Source organism: Anoplopoma fimbria, chromosome 13, assembly GCF_027596085.1.
Source record: "Anoplopoma fimbria isolate UVic2021 breed Golden Eagle Sablefish chromosome 13, Afim_UVic_2022, whole genome shotgun sequence".
NCBI classification, from domain to species: Eukaryota; Metazoa; Chordata; class Actinopteri; order Perciformes; family Anoplopomatidae; genus Anoplopoma; species Anoplopoma fimbria.
The window spans coordinates 28,000,336-28,022,652 of NC_072461.1; the positions used below are offsets into that span (position 1 = coordinate 28,000,336).

The following is a 22,317-nucleotide window of genomic DNA, read 5'->3' on the forward strand; positions in this document are numbered from 1 at the left end:
GCCAGATGGGATGCACCCTATAATCACTCCAGAGTACTCTGGCTCTACTGCAGATGTCTACCTCCATGGGAAGTTTACCAAGAGCATCATGTATCATTATCAGATGCCTGAACCTCCTCATCTGGTCCACTGACATCTCTGAGGGTTCAGCCAAGCAAGCAAGTGACGGAAACTCATTTTAGCCACTTGCATCCACAATCTCATCCTCTTGATCACTATTTAAAGCTCATGAGGGTTGGAAAGTCAATTTAACTGGTAAGTTGTTGTTCACCATGAAGTCGGCATAACTGCATAACACTCCTTAACAACCTCACCAAATACGTTAACTTCATCACTAAGGGTAACAAGTCTCCCCCAACCGGAGTGAAGCAATCCACCATTTTCCAGCAGAGAACCGTGATCTCAGAATTTGAACACTCAGCCTTCACTCTCAGCAGCAAACCATCCTGGTTCATATTGGTTTGTTCTGATTAAACCATCAGAACCACATAAACAGCCAAAAGCTGATCCTTAGTAGTTTGTGTTAATGTCAACTCTTCTCCTACACCAAACTAAGTGGTGTTGTCGCCTTATCCTAAACTTCCTGTGTAGAGGGAAGTTTTCATTTTGAAAAGATGTAAAGAATGTTAGAAGCATATATTTAGGGACACTAAAGGGGTGTCTAGAGCCTCAAAGTTTGAAGCTTGCAGTGACAACGCTGCAGTATTTTACTCATTGAGGTGGGAATTTGTAAAGCCAAAAAAACACAAATCCTAAATGTGCCTCAGAGGGCTTGACAATCTGTTCAGCATACAACATCCTATGTCCTTGGACCCTTCGAAACGATAAGGGAAAAACTTCTCCCCCCAAAATAATGTTTTCGCTTTCTACTCTTAAACACCTTGGTTGTCATTCCCTATGCTAGTGACTCGCAGTGGGTGTAACATTTATATTAGTGTTTGTATTGAGCAACTGTCAGGTGAGCCTTTGGGCAACGTGTGAGACAGAATTAGGGCGTTGTTGAATAAATACAATACAATTATAAAATAGTTATGTTAGTTAAAATGCATACTTTGACTCATCTTTTTGGGGATGCAGATTAAATTAATATTTGCTTTCAGTCAGTGTCCATGGCCTCAGGTCCTGATTTTGTAAATGTAGGCCTATATAACAGCTGGTTCTTCTCTTGTTCAGCACCTCCACACAGGAAGACTGAAGCTTGTAGATCCTTCTCCAACAGGTTTTTCATCCTAATTCAGTTCATCTTCTTTAACATCATCTCCACCATGAAGATGTTCACTGCGTCTGCGCTTTTCTGTGCAATGCTGGTTTTGGCTGGAGTTGCCGGTGAGTATTTCACTGAAGTACTGTATATAAGAACAATCTTTTTGAAGTAGATGTATTTTACTGGAGTATTTCCATTTTCATGTTTTTTTATTGTTCAAGCAATATTTGTTACGTAAAAAGACGCTTATTTGCTTTCTTGTTGATATTTAGATGGACAAATTGACCTTCCAATTGAACCAGAACCATATGCTGACCTAGGGGACTCTGTTCCAGGTGAGTTCATATTTGTTCAGATTTGTAATAATACCTTTTTGAGACATGTATATACATACATAAATATACTGATATAACAACAAAATAAATAAAAGTCAATACCTGCTTTGTTGAATTCTAGACATATCGTCTTCAGAAGAGGATTCTATGGAGGATTCACTTAGTCCTGAAGGTTGGACCCCGGCCAGTTTTGGTTGTGTACTGTATATAAGAACAATCTTTTTGAAGTAGATGTATTTTACTGGAGTATTTCCATTTTCATGTTTTTTTATTGTTCAAGCAATATTTGTTACGTAAAAAGACGCTTATTTGCTTTCTTGTTGATATTTAGATGGACAAATTATCCTTACAATTGAATCATTTGCTGACCTAGGGGACTCTGTTCCAGGTGAGTTCACATTTGTTCAGATTTGTAATAATACCTTTTTGAGACATGTATATACATACATAAATATACTGATATAACAACAAAATAAATAAAAGTCAATACCTGCTTTGTTGAATTCTAGACATATCGTCTTCAGAAGAGGAAGAGGATTCTATGGAGGATTCACTTTGTCCTGAAGGTTGGACCCCGGCCAGTTTTGGTTGTGTCCTCTTCGTTCCATTCGAGAGGACTTGGGCTGAAAGTGAGGTAATCGGGCCGATTTCTTATTCAGTGGAAGAAGTATTCAGATCCTTTGCTACAGTAAAAGTACTAATACCATGAACAAGTTAAAGTCCTGCATTCAAAACTTCACTGAAGTAAAAGTTTGTAAGTATTATCAGCTAAATGAAAGAATAACTGTAAAAGTATTGAATGAATAAAGTAAAAAGTACAATATTTACTTCTGAGATGTAGTACAGTAAAAAGTACAATATTTACCTCTGAGATGTAGGGAAGCAGATGTAGAAAGTACTAAAATAAAATACCACACATTGTACTTAAGTATAGTACAGTAAATGTATATATTTATATTCCAGTAGAATGTTTCTGCATTAATTTGACTTCTTTCGCCGTCCTTTACTAACGTTGTTTATCTCCACTGTAGGAATTCTGCCAGGTAATGTTTGGAAACCTTTCTTCTCTGCTTGGCGACGAGTACTTCGACTCCATTCTCCTTGCGATAGACAGTGCCGGTATCGAGACCAAACAAGTCTGGGTTGGAGGCTTTAATTCAACAGAGGTATATATATATATATATTTATCATTACACAAGTTCTGACTTAAAGAGTTAGTGCTGTCTTCGACTCAAGAAACTCTTAGTAGAATAACACTCGTACAATTTTGTCTACTAATCAACGTCATTGTCGATTTAATCAAAAGATCTGTAAAACTGACACGAAGGCCCCATTTTAAATCTTGTGTTTAGCAAAAATGTGTTGGAACGTTTTCAGAAAATAAGTAATTCAGCGTGAAAATAAGCACAAATAACAACTAATCAAGCTCACGAAATCTAAGACTAAAACGATAATGTAATTGGTTAATTGACTAATAGTAGGGAGGCCTTAAAAACTATATTATATGAGTTTATATTAATTTAAACCAATATTCTGTTATATTTTGCCTCACAGGATTCCTCTTGGACCAGCAGTCAGGAATCCAAATTTGAGGGCTGGTGTTCTGGAGAAGCTGCTCAGCCGGAGCACCATTGTGCAAAGTTGGTCTTTGGAGGTAAATCAATTATCCTTGAGAACACAATTTAAACACGCAACATGTGTAGCACTGACTGACTGTGTGTTGTTGGGTACTTACAGATAAAGTGTGCCTGGATTACATGCCGTGTGATGCTAAGCTCCCATCAGTCTGCACCATGATGGACACCTGATTCCTGGGCTGAAAGGGAGGCACGATCCATCAGTGAAAAACACAAAACACTGGTCCATTTCTCTTTATTTCTTTTCTATCGCTGTAACGCTACTTAAGGAACTCACACATGTCGACGTTAAACAGTATCAAAACTCTGTATAATGAGAAAACATACAGAAACGTGTGCAAATATAGATTTCAATACACAACAAGATAAACATTAACTGTGTGTTTCTGCAGATGATATTCAAAGTACTTATACAATATGTGTCACAAAGACATGATGGCTGGCTCTGTCCATTTCTAAAGAGAGATACAAAGGGGTTGTGGGGTAGAAACATAAGAAGAACAAGACAAAAACTACAAATCTGGTACAGTTGATGTTTGACATGTTGAATTATTGCACACAAAGGAGGCTTTGAGGAGCAAATTAAACCTCTCCAGTTGGGTTTTGACCATACGAGTTCAAGTTACCACCATTATTCCATTCCAGAAGTGACATAAACAGGAGCTGGATCGTCTCTGAGGTATTTAAAAGTCCAGATTACATGTGTTGTTGCTTTTGGCACTGTTCTTTCTTTCTTGTCTTGTGCAAATTAAAAATCTTAAGCATTGAGAAACTGATGGTCTGTGAGTCTGTGTTGAATATTCGGTTTATTTCTTGAATCTTGAATTTCTATCAGACAAAAACAGCATGCTTTTCATTTTAACTGACTAGCCATTATTCAAGTGGAACTATATCAGGCACTATTTCACCTGCTGTTGAAGTTATTATCTCCCTTAAAAAATGTAATTGAACATTTAATAAAGGTAGAAAGATGAAGTCCATAAGTCCGTCTCACTGGTGCCATTTTAAAAGATTAATCAGGATTAGTTGGGGATTAGTTAGTGTACAGTGGGTACGGAAAGTATTCAGACTCCTTTAAATTTCTCTTTGTTTCATTGCAGCCATTTGCTAAAATCGAAAAAGTTCATTTTTTTTCGCATTAATGTACACTCAGCAACCCATCTTGACAGAAAAAAACAGAAATGTAGAAATTTTTGCAATGGTCATAAGTATTCAGACCCTTTGCTGTGACACTCATATTTAACTCACATGCTGTCCATTTCTTCTGATCCTCCTTGAGATGGTTCTGGGTCGAAGGAACTCCTTCATTGGAGTCCAGCTGTGTTTAATTAAACTGATTGGACTTGATTAGGAAAGGCACACACCTGTCTATATAAGACCTTACAGCTCACAGTGCATGTCAGAACAAATGAGAATGAAGGCACAGATCTGGTCAAAATCATTTCTGCAGCACTCAAGGAACTGCCCAAGGAGCTCAGAGACAGAATTGTGGCAAGGCACAGATCTGGCCAAGGTTACAAAAGAATATGAACTGCATCGCCTAAAGAAGCTAAGAGCTGAATACATTTCTAGAAAAAGGAAGCTAAAAAGTCAAAAGGTCAAAAGGTAGAAGTTGAAAATAATTAACTGAAGAGGCAGTAAATGGAATACTTTGAACTTCAAAAGGCATAATGGGTAGAAAAGTAGTTGAATACAAGCTTAAATCTCCTTAAAGAACATTTTGAAATTTGAATGTTTTATTTAGCTGAAAGTATGAAGAACTGGTAGTTAATGGAAAAATGTATGGAAAAAGGATAATAATAACTTTGTGACCTTGAATGAACTCACCAGAGACAGTAGACGTGATTGAGAATCTGCATCAGGGCCTGTTACAGTTTAACCATACAGACCTCTACACACATCATAAAACACTTTAAAAATGTAAATTAAAGGTTAAGTAAATTAAAGGTTAAGTAAAGATTTGAATAACAATAGCTTGAATGATGCTGAATCTGCAGTTTACCTTGGGATTAACTCTGACATACTTTCTACTGATTAAATATTTATTTCTCCCCTCATTGTAACGTAACGGATGAATTGAGAAGGTTAGATTATGTATTGTTAACAAGGACATGGTTTGATATTAAAGACTTGTTTTTGCAAGTTTTTTCGTTCTTGTTTTACTTTAAAGAGAATAAACTTTGCTGTTTGGTGAAATGAAATTGCTGACCTGTGTTTCTTTATGTTTCGAGGAAGGCAGATGTCACTTTGAAAATAAAGTGTATGCACAAAAGGATTAAAATCATGCTTACCAGCCTAATCTCCTAGAGGAGTGTGAGTATCTGACAGACCCAGCTAATACTCTCCTGAGAGACAAATATTAGCACTTCTAAGACTTTAGAGAATAGTTAGAAATTGCATGAAGCTCTTACGTGGCAGCAGAATGTGAACACTTTGTGTGCAGGAGAAAAACAAGTATTGTTTTTCATTTACATCTGTTTCCATCAGCGATTCAAATCACATGTATTTTTTAATTTGCCTGCTTTTGAAAAGTATTTATATTGTAAATATTGTGTTTTCCAATATTTAGTTTTCACTTTATCCGCACACTGAAAATGTACATAGAGACGTCAACACTGATCACAGTCAAGCAAGCTTTAATAATGTGATATGAAGCAGTAATGCAGGTTGATAACATGAGATGTGAGCTTGCATATATACAGCTCTGCAGGTATGTGTGGTTTCAGGTTGTTCATTACAAGTACACACACTGTGTACTCTGATTACACACTCAATACAGCATTCACCAACAGAAAGGCACAAGTTGGTTTGTAAGTCTGACTCCTAGCAGGATTTACACCAAAAGCTTTTTTTTCATGTCCCTCTTATTGGTTTAATTCAGTTTGTGGACTCAAAATGGCACAAAGTGAAAACCACTTTTAGCACCAAAAAATGAAAGATCTACTCTACAGCACCAATAATGAACAAAAGAGAAACATCTTTAGTTAAATAATGAAAACTAACAGGAAGTTCAGAAACTGGAATTTCTACAATTCAAAGCATTAAATTAATATTAAAATGTCCGTAAAACATCAGTTACATCACATGTTGTAAAAGATAAGCCTACGGAAGCCCAGAGAGGACAAGCATGTGAATGATTATTCTGTGCTCATGAGAAAGTGGTTTTAATGGCGATTCAGAAAACGAGAAAAATTCAAGTAACCAATGAAAAGTAGGAAATCTCCAGTTGCACCAACTGTTTGTAAATTCAGTCATAAAAAAGTGGAGTTTTATTCATCGCTAAATTAACACAGATATTGCACCACACCAACTTCTTAACAATTGTTCTAAATGATACACCTATATGTAGCTGTCAAGTGTAACTGTTGCATAGCTCACTAAGAAGCTATCTTATCTTACGAAACTAAAGTTAGCTTGCTTATATATCACCTGTTTGAGTATAAGAAGTTATATGGTACTGTTGGACAATTTGCTGTTTATTATTGATATGAACATGTAAGATTTTAAATTCTGCAAACCAAAATAGCCCTAAATTATAAAATGTTACGCCGATGATGTAACTAAATTTGTCTGAAAAGTTTTGTCATCAGATATTCAACATTTACTCCAAACTTCATAAATGCCACATACTCTGAAACAGAAATTGTTCTCAATCTATACAAATCATATTCCTACATGAACAAAATGATTGGCAGCTAAGTTAGGTTTGGCTCCCTAAAACTGCTATTATTTGGACGTGAAGTTACAGCTAGTGATGTTACAGATTGATTGCTTTTGATAAGACATTTCATAAAGGAGAACTTCTGTGTTTTTCAACTTGGACCTTATTTCTTCATGTTATTGTATCTAAGGGACTAATGGGGACAACCATTTTTTTAGTTGAGCTGCAAGGGCAATTGTAAAAATAAGTCAGTGCTGCACGATTATGGCCAAACTGGCAACCAGGAATATTTTGATTAATATTGAGATCTTGTTTATTCATCTTGATTATTCATTGATTTAAGTGACAATATATTTATATTGCACTTTCACATTTAAATAAACAGAAAACTATTTTCACTTCCATGTTCTGCTACATTCCTGCTAGTGTAGAAATCTTTGCATCAAAATAACATTTTTATAGTGATGTTGATCGCCCCCTGGTGGCTGGCTGTTAGTTTAGGAAGAACTTGATTTGATATGAAGCAGAGTTTTCTTTGTGAAGAGCATTTTAAATGTAAGTATTGAAGTTGATCATGTCAATTAAATCACCAAAACCAGGATCGTAGTGAATATTTAATTTACTACATTATGTCCACCTAACACTGACAGGCTCAGATTGTTATTATGGGTGTCTGAGAACAATAAGGAAAGAAGCCTACAGAGAAATACAACCTTGCCAATCTTTAACATGATCCGGTCTATTTGTTATTGTGACCTAGACCCGCTTAGAGAGAAGTCTCGATCTGAAATCTGAATATCGGTCGGCAACAGGTCTCCTTACAGCGTTCTTCCTCTGTGGTGCATAAGGTCACAGCAGCTGGTTCACCCTCCTCTCTCTCCTCATCGGCTCTTGAGTTTGAAGGAGAATTTTCATCAGTATACTCTTGCTCAAATAAATAAATACAGGCTGCAATCAAATTCAAAGACCTCATATACATTGTAAAAAATCCTCTAAATATTCAGCCATTTACATAACTCTAAGCTACGCTTTATGTTCTCCGCCATAACAAACGCACTCATGTTTGCAATGTTATCTTTCAGCAACATGTCGCCTCTTACGAGATTCCAGAACGAGACTTCTCTCCTCGTTCTATGTAGGGTTCTTTTCATAATGTTGTCAGACACAAAAAAAAAACAATCAAAGCCTGTCAGTGGCTACAACAACCACTTTTAGTTGACGTTATGTTACATTGTAAGTGCGCAATTAACCGATCAATACCAGACCATTTTCAAATATTGTTGTCCCCATTAGTTACTTGGACACAAAATTATGGAGAAAAGGGTCCAAATAAAGAAAAGTTTCTCTTTCTGTTTTAACGGTGCAACTTCAAATCGCTAATTTAAAACTATTTAGTAGCTAATAATATCTTAGAAAGGATTTACACTCAAACATAGAGATGAATTTACAAATACCTGGTGCAACATTTACTTGTTCTTGAACTTGTACTTTTCAGCCCTTCACACAGACACTAATACCGGTTTGTTATTTAAAGAAAAAGCTAATGTCAGTTAAAGCTCCTTCTGACTTAAGGCTTCATTTTGACTAAAATAATCTGCTTCAGGTGTTTCATGAGTCTTACAGTGATCCCTTTTTTGCTTTAACCTGGTCACATTTAACTTTAAGCTTCATCCTCTATAGCATTCATTCCGTTTGTGTTGGTTTTCCACTTCATGCTGCAGAATTTGTCTCAGTGGCTGCAAGAAACAAATGAACAAAGAAAAATTATTATAGTATTGATCATTAAAGATAACTTATGTTTTTGAGGTGATGCTGTCAATCATTGACACTCCTTCTGTCTCTGCAAAAACAGTAGACATAAAATGAATCTCAAATTAGTAATAATGAAGGAACTCACGATGTGGTGGTGCATCCGGAGACGTGAGCGGCGGTGCCGGTGTACTGGACGTCACAACGGACCACGTTGTTGTTGTAGTTGGACTCTGGGACCTGCTGACGGGGGTTCACCGTCACCTGACAGGACGACACCACAGTCATCAGCTCACCTGTTTGGTCTTATTCTACTTCGAATTATCAAAAGTTCCTTCCATGGACTGTATATAGGAAGTGGGTGTAGTCTCATTGGTTTGTGGACTGATGTTATGAAGTGTCTAGTTTGGTATTTTTTTTTTGCCATCTTGTTTTTTTGCAACCAGTGAACAGAAGTGACCATATCTGGACTGAGGAGGAGTGACGTAGAGACGCCGTATACGTCTCTGGTGTCCACCTGTCAATCAGTGTGTAGCCCCGCCCTAAAGCATCCCCTGCTTTATGGTCTGTTTGACTCTAAATGGAGCATCATTTACTAAATGAACATCATGCTGTATTGAAGAAGACTTGAAACTAGAGATTGAGACCATAAACTCATGTTTACAATGTTTACTGAGGGAATAAATCAAGAGAGAAGTAGAGTCATTTTCTCATAGACTTCTATACAACCAGAGGAGTCGCCCCCTGATGGACAGGAGAGAGAATGCAGCTTTATGACAGGAAGCATTGACTTCACTTTTCAGAACTGGAGGTTGCTGCCTGCTCAAAACAGCTACTTTCCTAAAACAGTAGGCAACAGGAGGCATCAATGAACTGTTTACTAAGGCTGATTGATTCCAGAGTATGATTTATTAACATAGCACAAATCGATGTTGGATGAAAATATAAAAAGTTTTTAAACAAAAACAGCGGGACTATCTGAAATCAACTATTTCAATCTGTTTCTCAGACTGATATATTGCTTCTGTCTGATCTTATTACATATGATAGAAATGATGACTTTAAAGGCTGAACGGTGCTGCCTGTAGTTTTAAGCAAACGTTTCTCAAACAGGAAGAAAATGTGTTTGTTGGGGACTATTATCAGCGGCGGTTTAATCCACATTTTGGTGTTCTAATGTGAGTAATGAGGAAAATATAGAATAACTTAAACCTAAAATGTGAGTGGAATAAAAACACACCTTGAGGATGTATTTTCCAGGAGTGACGTCGGTGATGTCGATCCACTGACAGTCGATGTCAGCGTTGTAGGTGTCATAGCAACCTGGACTCAAGCCCTGAACACACATACACACACACACACACACACACACACACACACACACACACACACACACACACACACACACACACACACACACACACACACACACACACACACTAATACATTAAACATCTTAAAGTTCACAAGCTTATTGATTACATCTTTTAATTAATTTATTTGTTCTGTGCGTCTCTTATTGATCATTCCTGTGTTTGGACTCAGCAAGTGGTGGACTCAGCAAGGTCTGTGTATGAGTGTGTATGTGTTTTTTGTTTGTGTGTGTTTGTGTGTACGTGAGTGTCCATGTGTTTTTGTGTGTCAGTGTGTGTGTGTGTGTGTGTGTGTGTGTGTGTGTGTGTGTGTGTGTGTGTGTGTGTGTTAGTGAGTGTGTGTGTATTATTATATTATTATATAGATTTTTTAATCTTGCCTGCATTTTTACAGAGTTGTAAAACCACTGGAAAGGGTGGACCCCACATTTGGGCAAAAAACCTTTGGGCCCTACAAGGGAGAAAAACAAGTCTGTGTGTGTGCGTGTGTATGTGTGCGTGTGTTTGTGCGTACGCACGCGTTTGTTTGTGTGAGTGTGTGTGGTTACCTGGGTGTGGGAGGTGCAGGCGTAGCGGCGGTGGTATCCCGGGTCACAGGAAGTGTCCTCCAGACAGAAACTGGCCTTGTGACCTTCAGCCACCGGCCTCTGAGTGTGGACGTCCAGCAGCTCGTACAGACTGAACTCATCCATGCTGTGGAAGTGACTGACGACGACGACAACAACAACAACAACAACAACACAGGGGTCAGTAAGGATGTCGCTCCACAGAGACGTGAGGAAGAGGAGGAGGAGGCAGAGCTACATACTGGTGACAGCTGTGCCACTCCCAGGAATAACGAGGTTTACTGGGCAGGAAGTCAGCTGTTCCCTGATTCTTCACCCGCTGAGGAAACCGCAGCAACACTCTGGTGTCATAGTCATGGGCGGAGCTGGAGGAGCTGGAGGAGGAAAGGAGACACAGAATATTAATTATAAGAAAATTTAAAAAAACAGCTGGGACCTGAATGTAACTTAATGATTTTACTTTTTTTACATTAAGTATTAAAAAAGTATTAAAGTATTTAAGTAATTAAGTAATTAAGTATTAGTAGTAGTTGTCTTACGCGGCGAGGCAGTTCTCCTCAGCAGCACAGCGGAGGTTGTACATGGGCATCCTCTGGATGTAGGTGGCGATCTGGATGTAGTTCGGATCAGGAACCAGATCAGGGAGACCTAGAACCAGGACCAGGACCACATCCACATTAATACTGTACTCTTTACTGTAATACGTATCAGAGGTACTTATTCTACTTTTACTCCACTACATCTCAGGGGTAATTATTGTACTTTTTACTGTACTACATCTTGAACATAGGATGCAATTTTCCGAATTAGAAGAGGCCAGACTGAAATGTCTCTTGAATTTAGGGTCAGAGATGTAAAAAACATCTGCATGAATGAGTTTAATTAAGGGATTGAGCTGCTACAGGAACAATTAGCTCATTCATTAGATTTCTGAATAGGGGGGGGTCACTGAGCCCAATGTGTCAGTGACCCCCCTGACCTTCATCTACAAAATAACAGTGAAAGATACACTACTGACCAGGAAGATACTCAGAATGACCAAAGACAAAGAGACTACAAAGAGACACAAAAATGACTAAAAGGGGCACCAAACAACGACATGGATGAATCACAAAATGGCTACAAAAAGAAATCTAATTGAGTCAGAAAACGACACCAAAGAGACAGAAAATGATCAAAAGAGACAGAACATTTCTAAACAAACACAGACTAAGAATAAGAACTAAAAGAGAAACACTTTGGCTTTGCATGTCTGTGCCAAAGGATGGGGAGGAGGACACACTATTAACTGAACATGGAGCATTATTCAGATCACAGTGATGACAGTAACAGTACAGGTGATGTCTCGCACCGTGCTGGTGGTCGCTGGTTCCGTACCCGTGCCGGGCCTGGGTCCTGGCTCTGGGTCTGTAGTAGGAGTTGTAGTAGTTGTAATAGGGGTAGGAGTTAGAAGCCTTGTAGGGGTTGTAGGGGTCGTCTCCGACCATCCCGTCCTCCCGGCGGCCTCCTGGCTCCGGCTGCAGAGGACGACGCATCTCCGTGCGTAATTGCGCGGTGTCGCTGGAGGCAGGGACCCGAGGGGAGACCCGGGACGGCACCGGGACCGGCACCGGGACCGTGTCGTTAGTGCTGCTGAGGACCACCACCGGGGGCCGCCTCCTGCCGGACGGCCGGTACTGAGAGCCGCCGCCCAGGATGCTGAAGACCTGCCCGTTATGGTGCCATGTCAGCCCGGGTCGGAGAGCTTCATCCCCGCCGCCAGCAGCCTCCTGAGACACAGACACGTCCAGGAAACTACAGAGGAAGCAGAGGTGGGAGAGAGACAGGAGCAGGGCTTCAGGAGAGAGTTCCTTCATCCTCCCAGAGACAGCATGGATGTTTGATGAAGACTGCTTCCAAACTCAGAGATGAAGAGCTCCTCTGGAGAGAAGCTCAGCAGCTACTAGACTACTGCTGAGGATGGGAGGAGGAGGAGGAGGAGGAGGGGAGGAGGAGGAGGAGGAGGAGGAGGAGGGAGGAGGAGGAGGAGGAGGAGGAGGAGGAGGAGGAGGCTGAGGAGGAGGAGGAGGGAGGGGAGGAGGAGGAGGAGGGAGGATGAGGAGGAGGAGAGAGGGAGGAGGGAGGGAGGAGGAGGAGGAGGGAGGATGAGGAGGAGGAGAGTTCCTTCATCCTCCCAGAGAAAGCATGGATGTTTGATGAAGACTGCTTCCAAACACAGAGATGAAGAGCTCCTCTGGAGTGAAGCTCAGCAGCTACTAGACTACTGCTGAGGAGGAGGAGGGATGAGGAGGAGGAGGAGGAGGGAGGGAGGAGGAGGAGGAGGAGGAGGAGGAGGAGGAGGAGGAGGAGGAGGGCAGGTTTGGGCATGTGACCTCATAGATGACCTTGAACTCTCTACAAAGAGATGAAACAAGTGCTTCTCCAATAAGACGCCATTTCTGTCTCATTGGTGCATGAACTGTCACTTTTCAAAATGCACAAAGATAAACACAAAACACTGATGTATGAAGGTAAAAGCTGATTTATTTGCTTATATATATATAAATATATTCACGAGAAACACTGTTTTGGCCTCTCTGAGATTTTAAGAAAGGATGTTTGAAATGACAAGAATCCAATACAGCAAAACACTGATCCTTTTAGATAAAGGAGAAATCTGGATTATCTTAAATAAATGCAAAGGCTTCAGCAGCGTCTGAGGCTTTTATTTTGTAATTTCCAGACCTCACACATAACAGTTTGCACTTCAGCCAAACCCAAAACAGCAGCAACAGCAGGAACTCCAGCTTTGTTCAAGCTTCTTTTGTCAACAGAAAACAGTTAATGAATGTCTTCTGATTTAAGAAGGTTACTGTTTAGCATTGCAGGGCTTCCAGAGTGTCCGTTAACTGCACCGACACAGAGACGTCTCAAAATTCAGAATGTTAAAGGAACTTTTACTAAAACACGTAATTCAGACCGTCATTGCAGAATACTTCATATCTCTGCAGAGGGATTTTCTTGCACATGACTTCAAGCTGATAGACGCCCGGAGAGCAAATCAAAGAGTTAAGACTCTGACAGGGACAATACATGAAACATTCAAATAAAATGCAACAAATAGAGTTTAAATAGGACTTCTACGAAGCTAAATGTGCTAAAAACAGCTTAAAATCTCATTGGTCTTCTCTGTAAAAGACTGAAGCTAAAGCAGATATTTTTCTTTAAAAAATAAAATCTTTGTTCTGACCCTTTGTTGTCTCTCCACAGCACGAGGTATACTTAAAGGAACCGTCCTGTCTAATTATCTCTGTGGCCAAAGCAGTGCTGAACTGTCCTAACTGCATCTAGAGGGTCCACACTGATGCTTGTCAGGGTACCAAGAGGTTGAACCTGTTCACTATGTTCCAGTTATTTTGGGTCATTCATTACTTTTTTTTACAACAAAGTGATGATTTTCTTCTTTTTTTTCTACTTTACATCAACGCTGACCTTCATGGCTCTGTTTTATGGTACTAAACGTAGCTACTGTACTTGTACTTGTTCGGCGGAACAGTACGATCCATCCAAGCTGCTTTTGTCTGTTTTTTATTGGTGACCCCCCCCCCCCCCCCCCCCCCACTGAGCGCTCAGGATGCTTAAAAAAATTGAAGCACTTACCAGAACAGAGAAGTTTCCTCCTCTCAGAGAACTGTAAAGAACACACAACCTGCCACCCACATGCTGCACATCACACACACACACACACACACACACACACACACACACACACACACACACACACACACACACACACACACACACACACGCACGCACACACACACACACACTTTACATAATATGTATAAGTTACATCACCAGTAAATTATCGTATTTTAACACGTTTTCACTCCAAACTCGTGTCTTTTCAAAATAAACTGTGTTCACAGTAAATGTTAAACAGTTTCCACTTATTAAATGCATAGTGTCTTTTCAAAATAAATCTTTTGTCTCCACAGTAAAAGTACAGTTGCAATGCAGGTGTAATGTCTTTTCAAAATAAACTTCTGTGTTCACACTAAATGTACAGTTTCGCCTCATTACATGCATAGTGTATTTTCAAAATAAAAGTCTGTCTTCTCTTAACCAATGTAGCAAGAAAGCATGGTGGAATTAGTAAACTACCTAGCTAATTGGCCAGCCACTAAATGAGTGAAAGTCATCCACACCAAAGACCCTTGTCAATGCTCATGTCTCTGTCTCCAAAAGCATATTTATTTTGCCAGATAAACTAGCAATCAAAGCGCAGTAGGGCGTGACTAGACGGAACAATCCAAGGGAAAGAATATGGCTGGTGAACATGCTAAACATCAGCACGTTAGCATTGCCATTGTGAGGATGCCTGTATGCTAACAGTAGCATTTAGCTCAAAGCACCACTGTGACTGAGCATGGCTGTAGTGTCTATAGACTGTTGTTAAGACTATAAATGCTGATTCACTTTCAGTAAATTAAAGTCCAGGGTGCAAATCTGGAGCGATATCTATTTTAGACAAAATCATTTAAACAGTTTCTCATTAAGAGCTTGAAGACAGCTCAGAGTCCTGGTTTGAACCCTGAACCTGTTGTTTACCTTGTTGTCCCTGTTGTCCTGTAGCTTAATGTACAGGACATTTAGTTCACTGAAGCATCGTTTGTTTCCACAGCTCTATAATGACTTTGTTCATTAGTCCCTGAAGGAACAAATGGAGCATCTGTTAACTATCAGCTGCTTCATCCACTGTGATGACAGAAATGTAATCTGCTCATCCGTTTGCTGGAAAAAGACACAACGCTCCCTCTATCACAACTTTTTGGAACCCAAAATGTTAACCTTTACTTTGTGTAAAAGATCTACATTTGCGTCACTTGGTTTAGTAATGAATCCCCTTGAACTAATGAAAAGTTTCCTTAAATTACTTAATTTATTAATTCATTTCAGGAAAATATTAATTAATATTAACTTTCATCCCATCAACATGTACATAAGAGACCTTTAGAGTTGTTGTATTTGTGAAACGTGGAATTATTCCTTAAAGCCTTGAACATTCTGAGAAAGTGACGTTAGCTGTTTGGATGCTCACGAAATATTTCCATCGGCCATTACCGTATAAGCTTCTCAATGTCACCATCTAGTGGCCATTAGTGGAACTGCATAATAAAACAATGAATTGTCTTCAACATTCAGCTGTGGTGGTGGTCATTTGTGAGGACTTCTCATATCTGAGTTTATTGATTCTCAGTTCATATTTCTTTAAGACTGTTCAAAGGTGGCGGCTGTGGCGGTAGAGCGCTCGTCCTGCAACCACAAGGTCGGTGGTTCGAACCCCTCTACAGGCAACATGCCAAGGTGTCCTTGAGCGAGACACCTAACCCCCAGTTGCTCCCCGGGCGCTTCTTAGCAGCCCACTGCTCCTCCGGGATGGTCAAATGCAGAGAATTGTAATTTCCCCATTGCGGGACTAATAAAGGATTAATTAAAGGGCAACATGAAATAAAAGCGGACACATATAAATACTGCTGAGAACTTAAGATGAATTCAGACAAGGAAGACATAAGGTTACACCTCAGTTCTGTAAAACACGAGAAATGCTTACCCTCCATTGTTTCAGTAGCCACGCAGCAGCTAGCGTCGAGCTAGCTCGCAGCAGCAACACGTGTGCGCAGTTAAACGGATTCCGTTATGTTAAAGGAAAAGTGATCAAGCTGAACAACAGCTCCTTTTTATATGACATTTGTGTAAAGATCAAAGGCGGGTTTGAGTTTATCGCAGCGCTGTGCACTTCCCTTTCAGGAACACAAGACAGCCGTCGCTGCTGTTTCCAATGAGAAGCAGGTGTCGGCCCGATCTGAGCGCTTTAAACGGCTTCATAATGAGGGCCGGCCGCCTGCAGGGGCCTCCTGCACACAGGACACATAAAGAGCCATGGAAACACAGTAGCACCGTCTACCATCACCAACAAAAGCATCAACACTCTCAGTGTGTGAGTTAACGATGAAGACAATGCAAGAAAGGAGAGATTATTAACAATGTCTTTAAAATCAGTATACAGTAGATTGACTTCATATGAGTCAATGTGAGTGGATGTAAGAAGGCTACTGCACAAAAACCATCAGCATGATGTTTAAGACCGATGTTGCTTTCAGCAAATAAGACAAGTGAGACATGTGACTGAGCTTCATTTCAATGTTGTGTTTAACTACAGTTAATCATTTAGTTCACTGTTTTTCTCGCATGCCTCCACTGGGAGGAATCCAAAGATGAAGAAAGTTCTTGATGAATTGAAGTCAATGTTTTGATATAGTTTAACTCGGCCACCATTTACTTCAACTTGTTAAGACTTTTGTTCGTTCTTTGGAAAGTGATATACAAATGTTTTAGGGGTGAAGTTATCTTTTAAAAAGACGTCTTACATAAACGAGACCTCGTTCTTATTTTTAAGTTAAAAGCAAGCGGCAATTCCATCAATCAGTTAAAAAAATTAGGACGGATCCTAGAACATGATGCAGCATAACCACAACCTCACAAACAAAACAAGATGCAAATCATTTGTGAAATCAAACACCCTGTTGAAAAGTGTTGATTTTTCACTTTGGACCGAGCTACAAGTGTTGCATTAAGCTAGCTTTGCTTTAAACTGATATCAAACTTCTCATACAACTCTTGGAAGGACAGCAATCGCCCTATTGCAGAACTACAGTTTCTGAGGAAATTAAATGTTTGAAGCTTTATGTGACACAGGTGTCAACCTGCGGTTCTGAAAAGTTGAGTCAGTTCTCAAGTGTATTCAACCTGCATTCTCTCTGCTGTCCACCAGGGGGCGACTCCTCTGGTTGTATAGAAGTCTATGAGAAAATGACTCTACTTCTCTCTTGATTTATTCCCTCAGTAAACATTGTAAACAGGAGTTTATGGTCTCAATCTCTAGTTTCAAGTCTTCTTCAATACAGCATGATGTTCATTTAGTAAATGATGCTCCATTTAGAGTCAAACAGACCATAAAGCAGGGGATGCTTTAGGGCGGGGCTACACACTGATTGACAGGTCGACACCAGACACGTATACGGCGTCTCTACGTCACTCCTCCTCAGTCCATATATGGTCACTTCCTGTTCACTGGTTGCAAAAAAACAAGATGGGCGACGGCCAAAATGTTTAAAAACAGCTGGTTGGACTTCTTCTCAGGACTGTGGAGAAGAGAAGTCTGATCTCACTGAACCTTGTTAGCTTGTAGTACCTGTCTGAGCTGTTCAAACTACAACTTTATTATCGGTATTAGGACAGTCTGGGGATAACACCAACAACAACTAATTACCATTAAAACTCTGTCCACCTCCAATCGGACCTGAGGCCTAATTGGCCAGAATAAGTGAAAACACATGTACGGGTGTGCAGGGCTCATTTAGAGAAAAAAAAAGTTAGTCATTAAAACAGTAGAAGTGTTTTCTTGTCATTCATGTGGTTAGTCTGTACAGGAAGTAGTATTTTGTGCACATTTTACGTTTGGATTTGAAGAATCCCTGAGAGGAATCATCTAAAATAAACCAAATGGAACCTGTTTGGATAAGGTGGAAACGTTGGCAAAGCTGAAAAGAGAAATAAACTTTTCCATCGTATACAGTAGTTCTTATGATATTTAAAGAAAAGTTACTTTTATGCGTTTTCCTACAAAGGTCGAGCAACACGTGTTTCTGATCGTTACACAAATTTCAGTATTTTCAAAATAAACTTCCGTCTTCACAGGAAACAACTAAGTACTAACTACTGAGTCAGGTTTAGGAAAAGATCATGGTTTGAGTTAAAACACAAGTTAAGCTACAAATAAATCAACATTGACTCTCACATAGGGAACAGAATCGGTCTCTTGGCTGAAGGATCGCTGGTTTTCGGCCTGTGTTTTTGCAGTCTTTATACTTCCTCGTTAATGATTACTCGGATAACATACGACATTATTTCCTGCGATATCTACGAATTAAGGCACATTATATTTTGAAGGAATAGCTGCGAATGCTAGATGAGACCAGACTGACACAAGGGCAAAAGCCTCCTTCAGACTTCTGGTAAAGACCTTAAAAAGGATAAAAACACGGGGGGTTCTGGGATGTACGTCTGCAGAGAGTTTGTGGTTTGAGTCAAGACTCGGGCCATGTGACCCTCCACTTGTATCAATTACATACTCAGAGCATTTTAATGGGGACCCAACTCGTCAATTCTTCCATCCATCTGTCTCAGAACAGCTCAATCCTGCTGGAAAGCAGCTGTAACAGAAGCCAGACTCATTAAAACCACAACAGAACCTGAATCCACATCAGGCAGCGGACCCCTGACTCCACACACCTTCCATTAAACATCAGAGCGACGCGGCTCATATTTCTGTTCCTGTTTTACTGTAAGTCACCTGTCAATCAGTCAGTGTGGAGGAAATATTGCAAGATTATTTTGCTGCTTAAGGTGCAATGATTGCATTCAAGTTATATTTTTTCCTTTAATGTTTGAGACATTCTTACCTGCCACCTGCTCACCTCATTTGTCCTAACGTGACCAGATGTCGCTGCGGTGATGGAGACCAGCTTCCTCCTCAAACACCGGCGTGAATCGACGGCTCTCTGCAGCATGTAAACGTAAAAATACCACGTGGACCAACATCAGAAGTAAATCATTAAAACTGATGATGTGGTGGCTGAATCTAAACATATTCTGATGTGTCTTTGCCAACAGTTAAAAGCTGTTTCACCAGGTTTCTCCACCTTTGCAAATATGTGAAAAACAGGCAGCAACAATAAAGGCCAATGCACCTTTTTAACACCAAACAAACGCCGTGTGTGGAAATACACTTATGATGTTTCATATCTCTTCACATCAAAATGACACAAGAAAGAACCTTCATTTGTCAATGAAATGAAGGTTCCCTTTGCCGATGAATCAAAGCCCCGTCATCAGGTCATTTCAGTCATGATTCTGTCCTTGTATGCTCTGAAAACTCTGAACCTAAATCAGTACCTGCATGCACTCTGGACTCTCCGCGGTTACTCGGAATGCATTTGTGGATGTGATATTGTTCACACCGAAGAGATAAGAATAAACCAACCAAACCTCCTAACTCGTCCAGGAGGACAACAGCAGCACCAACAATTACAGCCAGGTTGGGTTTGGCTGGGCCTCCTCTGGCGTCACGCCCCTGAAAAAAGCCCTTTTTGTCACACGTCTGTCCAAAACACATTGTGTTGTCTTATTTTTAGACTCTCCATCAAACCAACCAAGAGTCATTTATCCTTCATACCTGAAGCTGCAGAAGTTTGTGGCAACAATAAACTGTCTTACTTAACTCAACCTGGACCAGTGTTCATCTCCTTTTGGCCGTGAAGCACTCTTATGAAAGCTCTTATGAAAGCTCTTATGAAAGCTCTTATGAAAGCTCTGGTTCACACCTACAAACAAACCTCTGCTCCCAGTCAGATTTAGCTTTGCTTCCACCAAGGACAAATAGAGAGAACAGCAACTCCTTCCAGCAAACGTTTTGTAACACCTGAGCATCATCCAATTCAGACGGTAGCTTATACCCTATTTCAAAAGAGGAACACGATCCTTTCACCAAACCAAGCAAGTCAGGCTTGAAAGAGAAAACACATCATTCAATTATTTCTAAGCTTATCAAAGTCTAAGCTACTGGTAGTTGCTGGGATCAAACACAAGGCCCTTTTACAGTGCTGAAGAATAGATGTGTAAAAGGGTTTGATTTGAGAAGCTTCTCACCAAAGATTCAAATGAGTTTGTAATGTGAGTAGTGTCCCGTGTAGTGAATCATTCACTAACTCTGCAGCTCTACAGGGATGTTTTGCCTCCTTTAGGTCCTTTTCCTTTCTAGCTTTGTCTAAAGGGGGAATTCACCAAGAATGGATTGCAGCTGCTAATAGCACCGGGAATTGAGCATCACTTGCAACCACTATCTGTCCCGTCTCAAGGTCCAATTCACTAATGATAATGCGCTCCTTCAGAACATGACCTTCAGCCCCCACTTGGGCGGCTTGCAGCAGAGTGTGAAGTGGTCCGGATGAAGGTCAGTTCCTCCAAGTTTGAGCTCATGGTTCTCTGCCGGAAAAAGGTGAATTGCACCCTTTGGGTTGTGAGTGAGTCACTGCCCAGAGCAAGAAGAAGTTCAAGTATCTTGGGGTCTTGTTCAGGAATGAGGGTAAAAATGAATCATTAGATGGACAGTTGTTTGCATTCGGCCTCAGCAGTGATGTAGGCGTTGTACTGGACCATTTTGGTGAAGAGGGAGCTTAGCCGGTAGGTAAAGCTCTAGATTTACCCTTCCATCTGTGTTCCGACCCTCACCTATGGTCATGAGCTTTGAGTAGCGACCAAAAGAATGAGATCAAGGATACAAGAGACAGAAATGAGCCTCCTTCGTAGGGTGGCTCGGCTCAGCCTTAGAGATAAGGTGGAAGATCTCAGACATCTGGAGGAACTTCGGAGAAGAGACACTGCTCCTTAAGGTCGAAAGAGTTCAGCAGAGGTGGTTCATCATCTGATAAGGATCCTCCTGCACGCCTCCCTTTAAAGGTTTTCAAAGCAAGTCCAATAGGTAACAGGCCACTGGAACACACTGGTGGAATAATATATGTAGTCTGGCCTGGGAAGGCCTCAGGTTTCTTTCTGCTGTACAGTTGAGCAAGCCTCAAATGAACAACTGAGGAACCGAACGGCCACTTGATCAAAACCAGCGCTGATGAAGCCGCTGTACACTACGTGCTGAGCAGCAAGCAGCAGACTGACTCAGTTAGATACTAGTTGGTGAACATAGAGGAGCATTCAGCAGCTAAAGATATTTCCCTCACAAGGTGGTGGGGACCAATAACAGAGCAAAGAGAGAGAGAATATTGACTTACATTCATCCTGTGACACAAACATAAAGACTCCTGATGAATCATCATGTTACTGTGTGGAAGTAGCTTGATGACCTAACATCATGAGCTGTGTGTCTGTCCGTTTGTGACTAACCCTAACCCTAGTGGCTGTTAAATGATGAATCAATGAAAGTAGCCTATTAATTGTTTCCCTGTTTATTGGCTGTAAAGTTTTATTACCAATGTCATGGGTAACATTCCTGCCCACCGTGAACCCTGTTGTTAAACCTGAACACATAAGCCATTGTTTATCATGGAAAAAAAAAAACACCTTGAAAGTGAATCCACAATGAGAGATCTGCTCAGTAACTGGAACCGTTTGAACCCCTAAAGAACATTCAAGATGCTCAAAATGCAACTAAGTTCCAGTAAAGACAGTGTGTATATATATATTTTAAAACTGCTCAAGGTTTTGTCATCTTATTCATCAGTGTTGCTTTTAGCTGTTTGAGGTGTCATAAATTGTGCTTTAGGGTGGAAGTCCTCTGCAGGATTCAGAGTTTGGTCAAATGTTTCTGTCTCTCTGCCGCCCCCTGCTGAAACATCAGCACATGAACACCCACCAGATGCACATAATTTATGTTGCACTGATTCTTTCATTTTTTTGACACAATTCACATCAAGAAGCAATTGTGAACTGCACTTCCTTCACCAGACATCTAATCAATCACTCAAACAGTGTCATCATTTTTGAGTTTGGTTTGATTTTAATAGCGTTACATATGGATGAAGCACTTCTGCTGCAGAATCTCAATAAAATTCTGAACGTGTCAAATATTATAATAGAGAAGTCCAACTAATCAGTAAAATCTGTGAGGTTTTATGGCGTAGCTTGAAGCTACTTTGTGGTTCAACATCATTAGAATAGAGAATACTACCAAAAACCTT

General features: G+C 40.3%; 2 protein-coding genes across 2 annotated transcripts; one reads left to right on the plus strand and one right to left on the minus strand.

Annotated features, from left to right (window-relative positions):
- Nucleotides 1–1,265: 1,265 nt before the first annotated feature.
- LOC129100881 (type-2 ice-structuring protein-like) lies at nucleotides 1,266–3,347 on the plus strand. Its single transcript, XM_054610421.1, has 6 exons — nucleotides 1,266–1,326; nucleotides 1,477–1,539; nucleotides 2,064–2,173; nucleotides 2,571–2,705; nucleotides 3,094–3,193; nucleotides 3,277–3,347. Exons 1-6 carry the CDS (start codon nucleotides 1,266–1,268, stop codon nucleotides 3,345–3,347), a joined length of 540 nt encoding a protein of 179 aa, XP_054466396.1.
- Nucleotides 3,348–8,730: 5,383 nt separating this feature from the next.
- Nucleotides 8,731–12,381, minus strand: LOC129101416 (protein-lysine 6-oxidase-like). Its single transcript, XM_054611229.1, has 6 exons — nucleotides 11,877–12,381; nucleotides 11,065–11,173; nucleotides 10,768–10,899; nucleotides 10,508–10,664; nucleotides 9,827–9,922; nucleotides 8,731–8,850 (listed from the first exon to the last, which is right to left on the minus strand). Exons 1-6 carry the CDS (start codon nucleotides 12,379–12,381, stop codon nucleotides 8,731–8,733), a joined length of 1,119 nt encoding a protein of 372 aa, XP_054467204.1.
- Nucleotides 12,382–22,317: the final 9,936 nt, after the last annotated feature.

What these genes read in the sequence shown, in the direction of transcription:
- LOC129100881 (XM_054610421.1), top strand. Translation starts at nt 1,266, where the DNA reads ATGAAGATGTTCACTGCGTCTGCGCTTTTCTGTGCAATGCTGGTTTTG. An exon ending in GGTTTTGGCTGGAGTTGCCG is followed by an intron (nt 1,327 to 1,476) that starts GTGAGTATTTCA and finishes GTTGATATTTAG; the next exon opens with ATGGACAAATTGACCTTCCA. An exon ending in GGACTTGGGCTGAAAGTGAG is followed by an intron (nt 2,174 to 2,570) that starts GTAATCGGGCCG and finishes TCTCCACTGTAG; the next exon opens with GAATTCTGCCAGGTAATGTT.
- LOC129101416 (XM_054611229.1), bottom strand. Translation starts at nt 12,381, where the DNA reads ATGAAGGAACTCTCTCCTGAAGCCCTGCTCCTGTCTCTCTCCCACCTC. An exon ending in AACCAGCGACCACCAGCACG is followed by an intron (nt 11,174 to 11,876) that starts GTGCGAGACATC and finishes TCCTGGTTCTAG; the next exon opens with GTCTCCCTGATCTGGTTCCT. An exon ending in CCTGCACCTCCCACACCCAG is followed by an intron (nt 9,923 to 10,507) that starts GTAACCACACAC and finishes ATGTGTGTTCAG; the next exon opens with GGCTTGAGTCCAGGTTGCTA.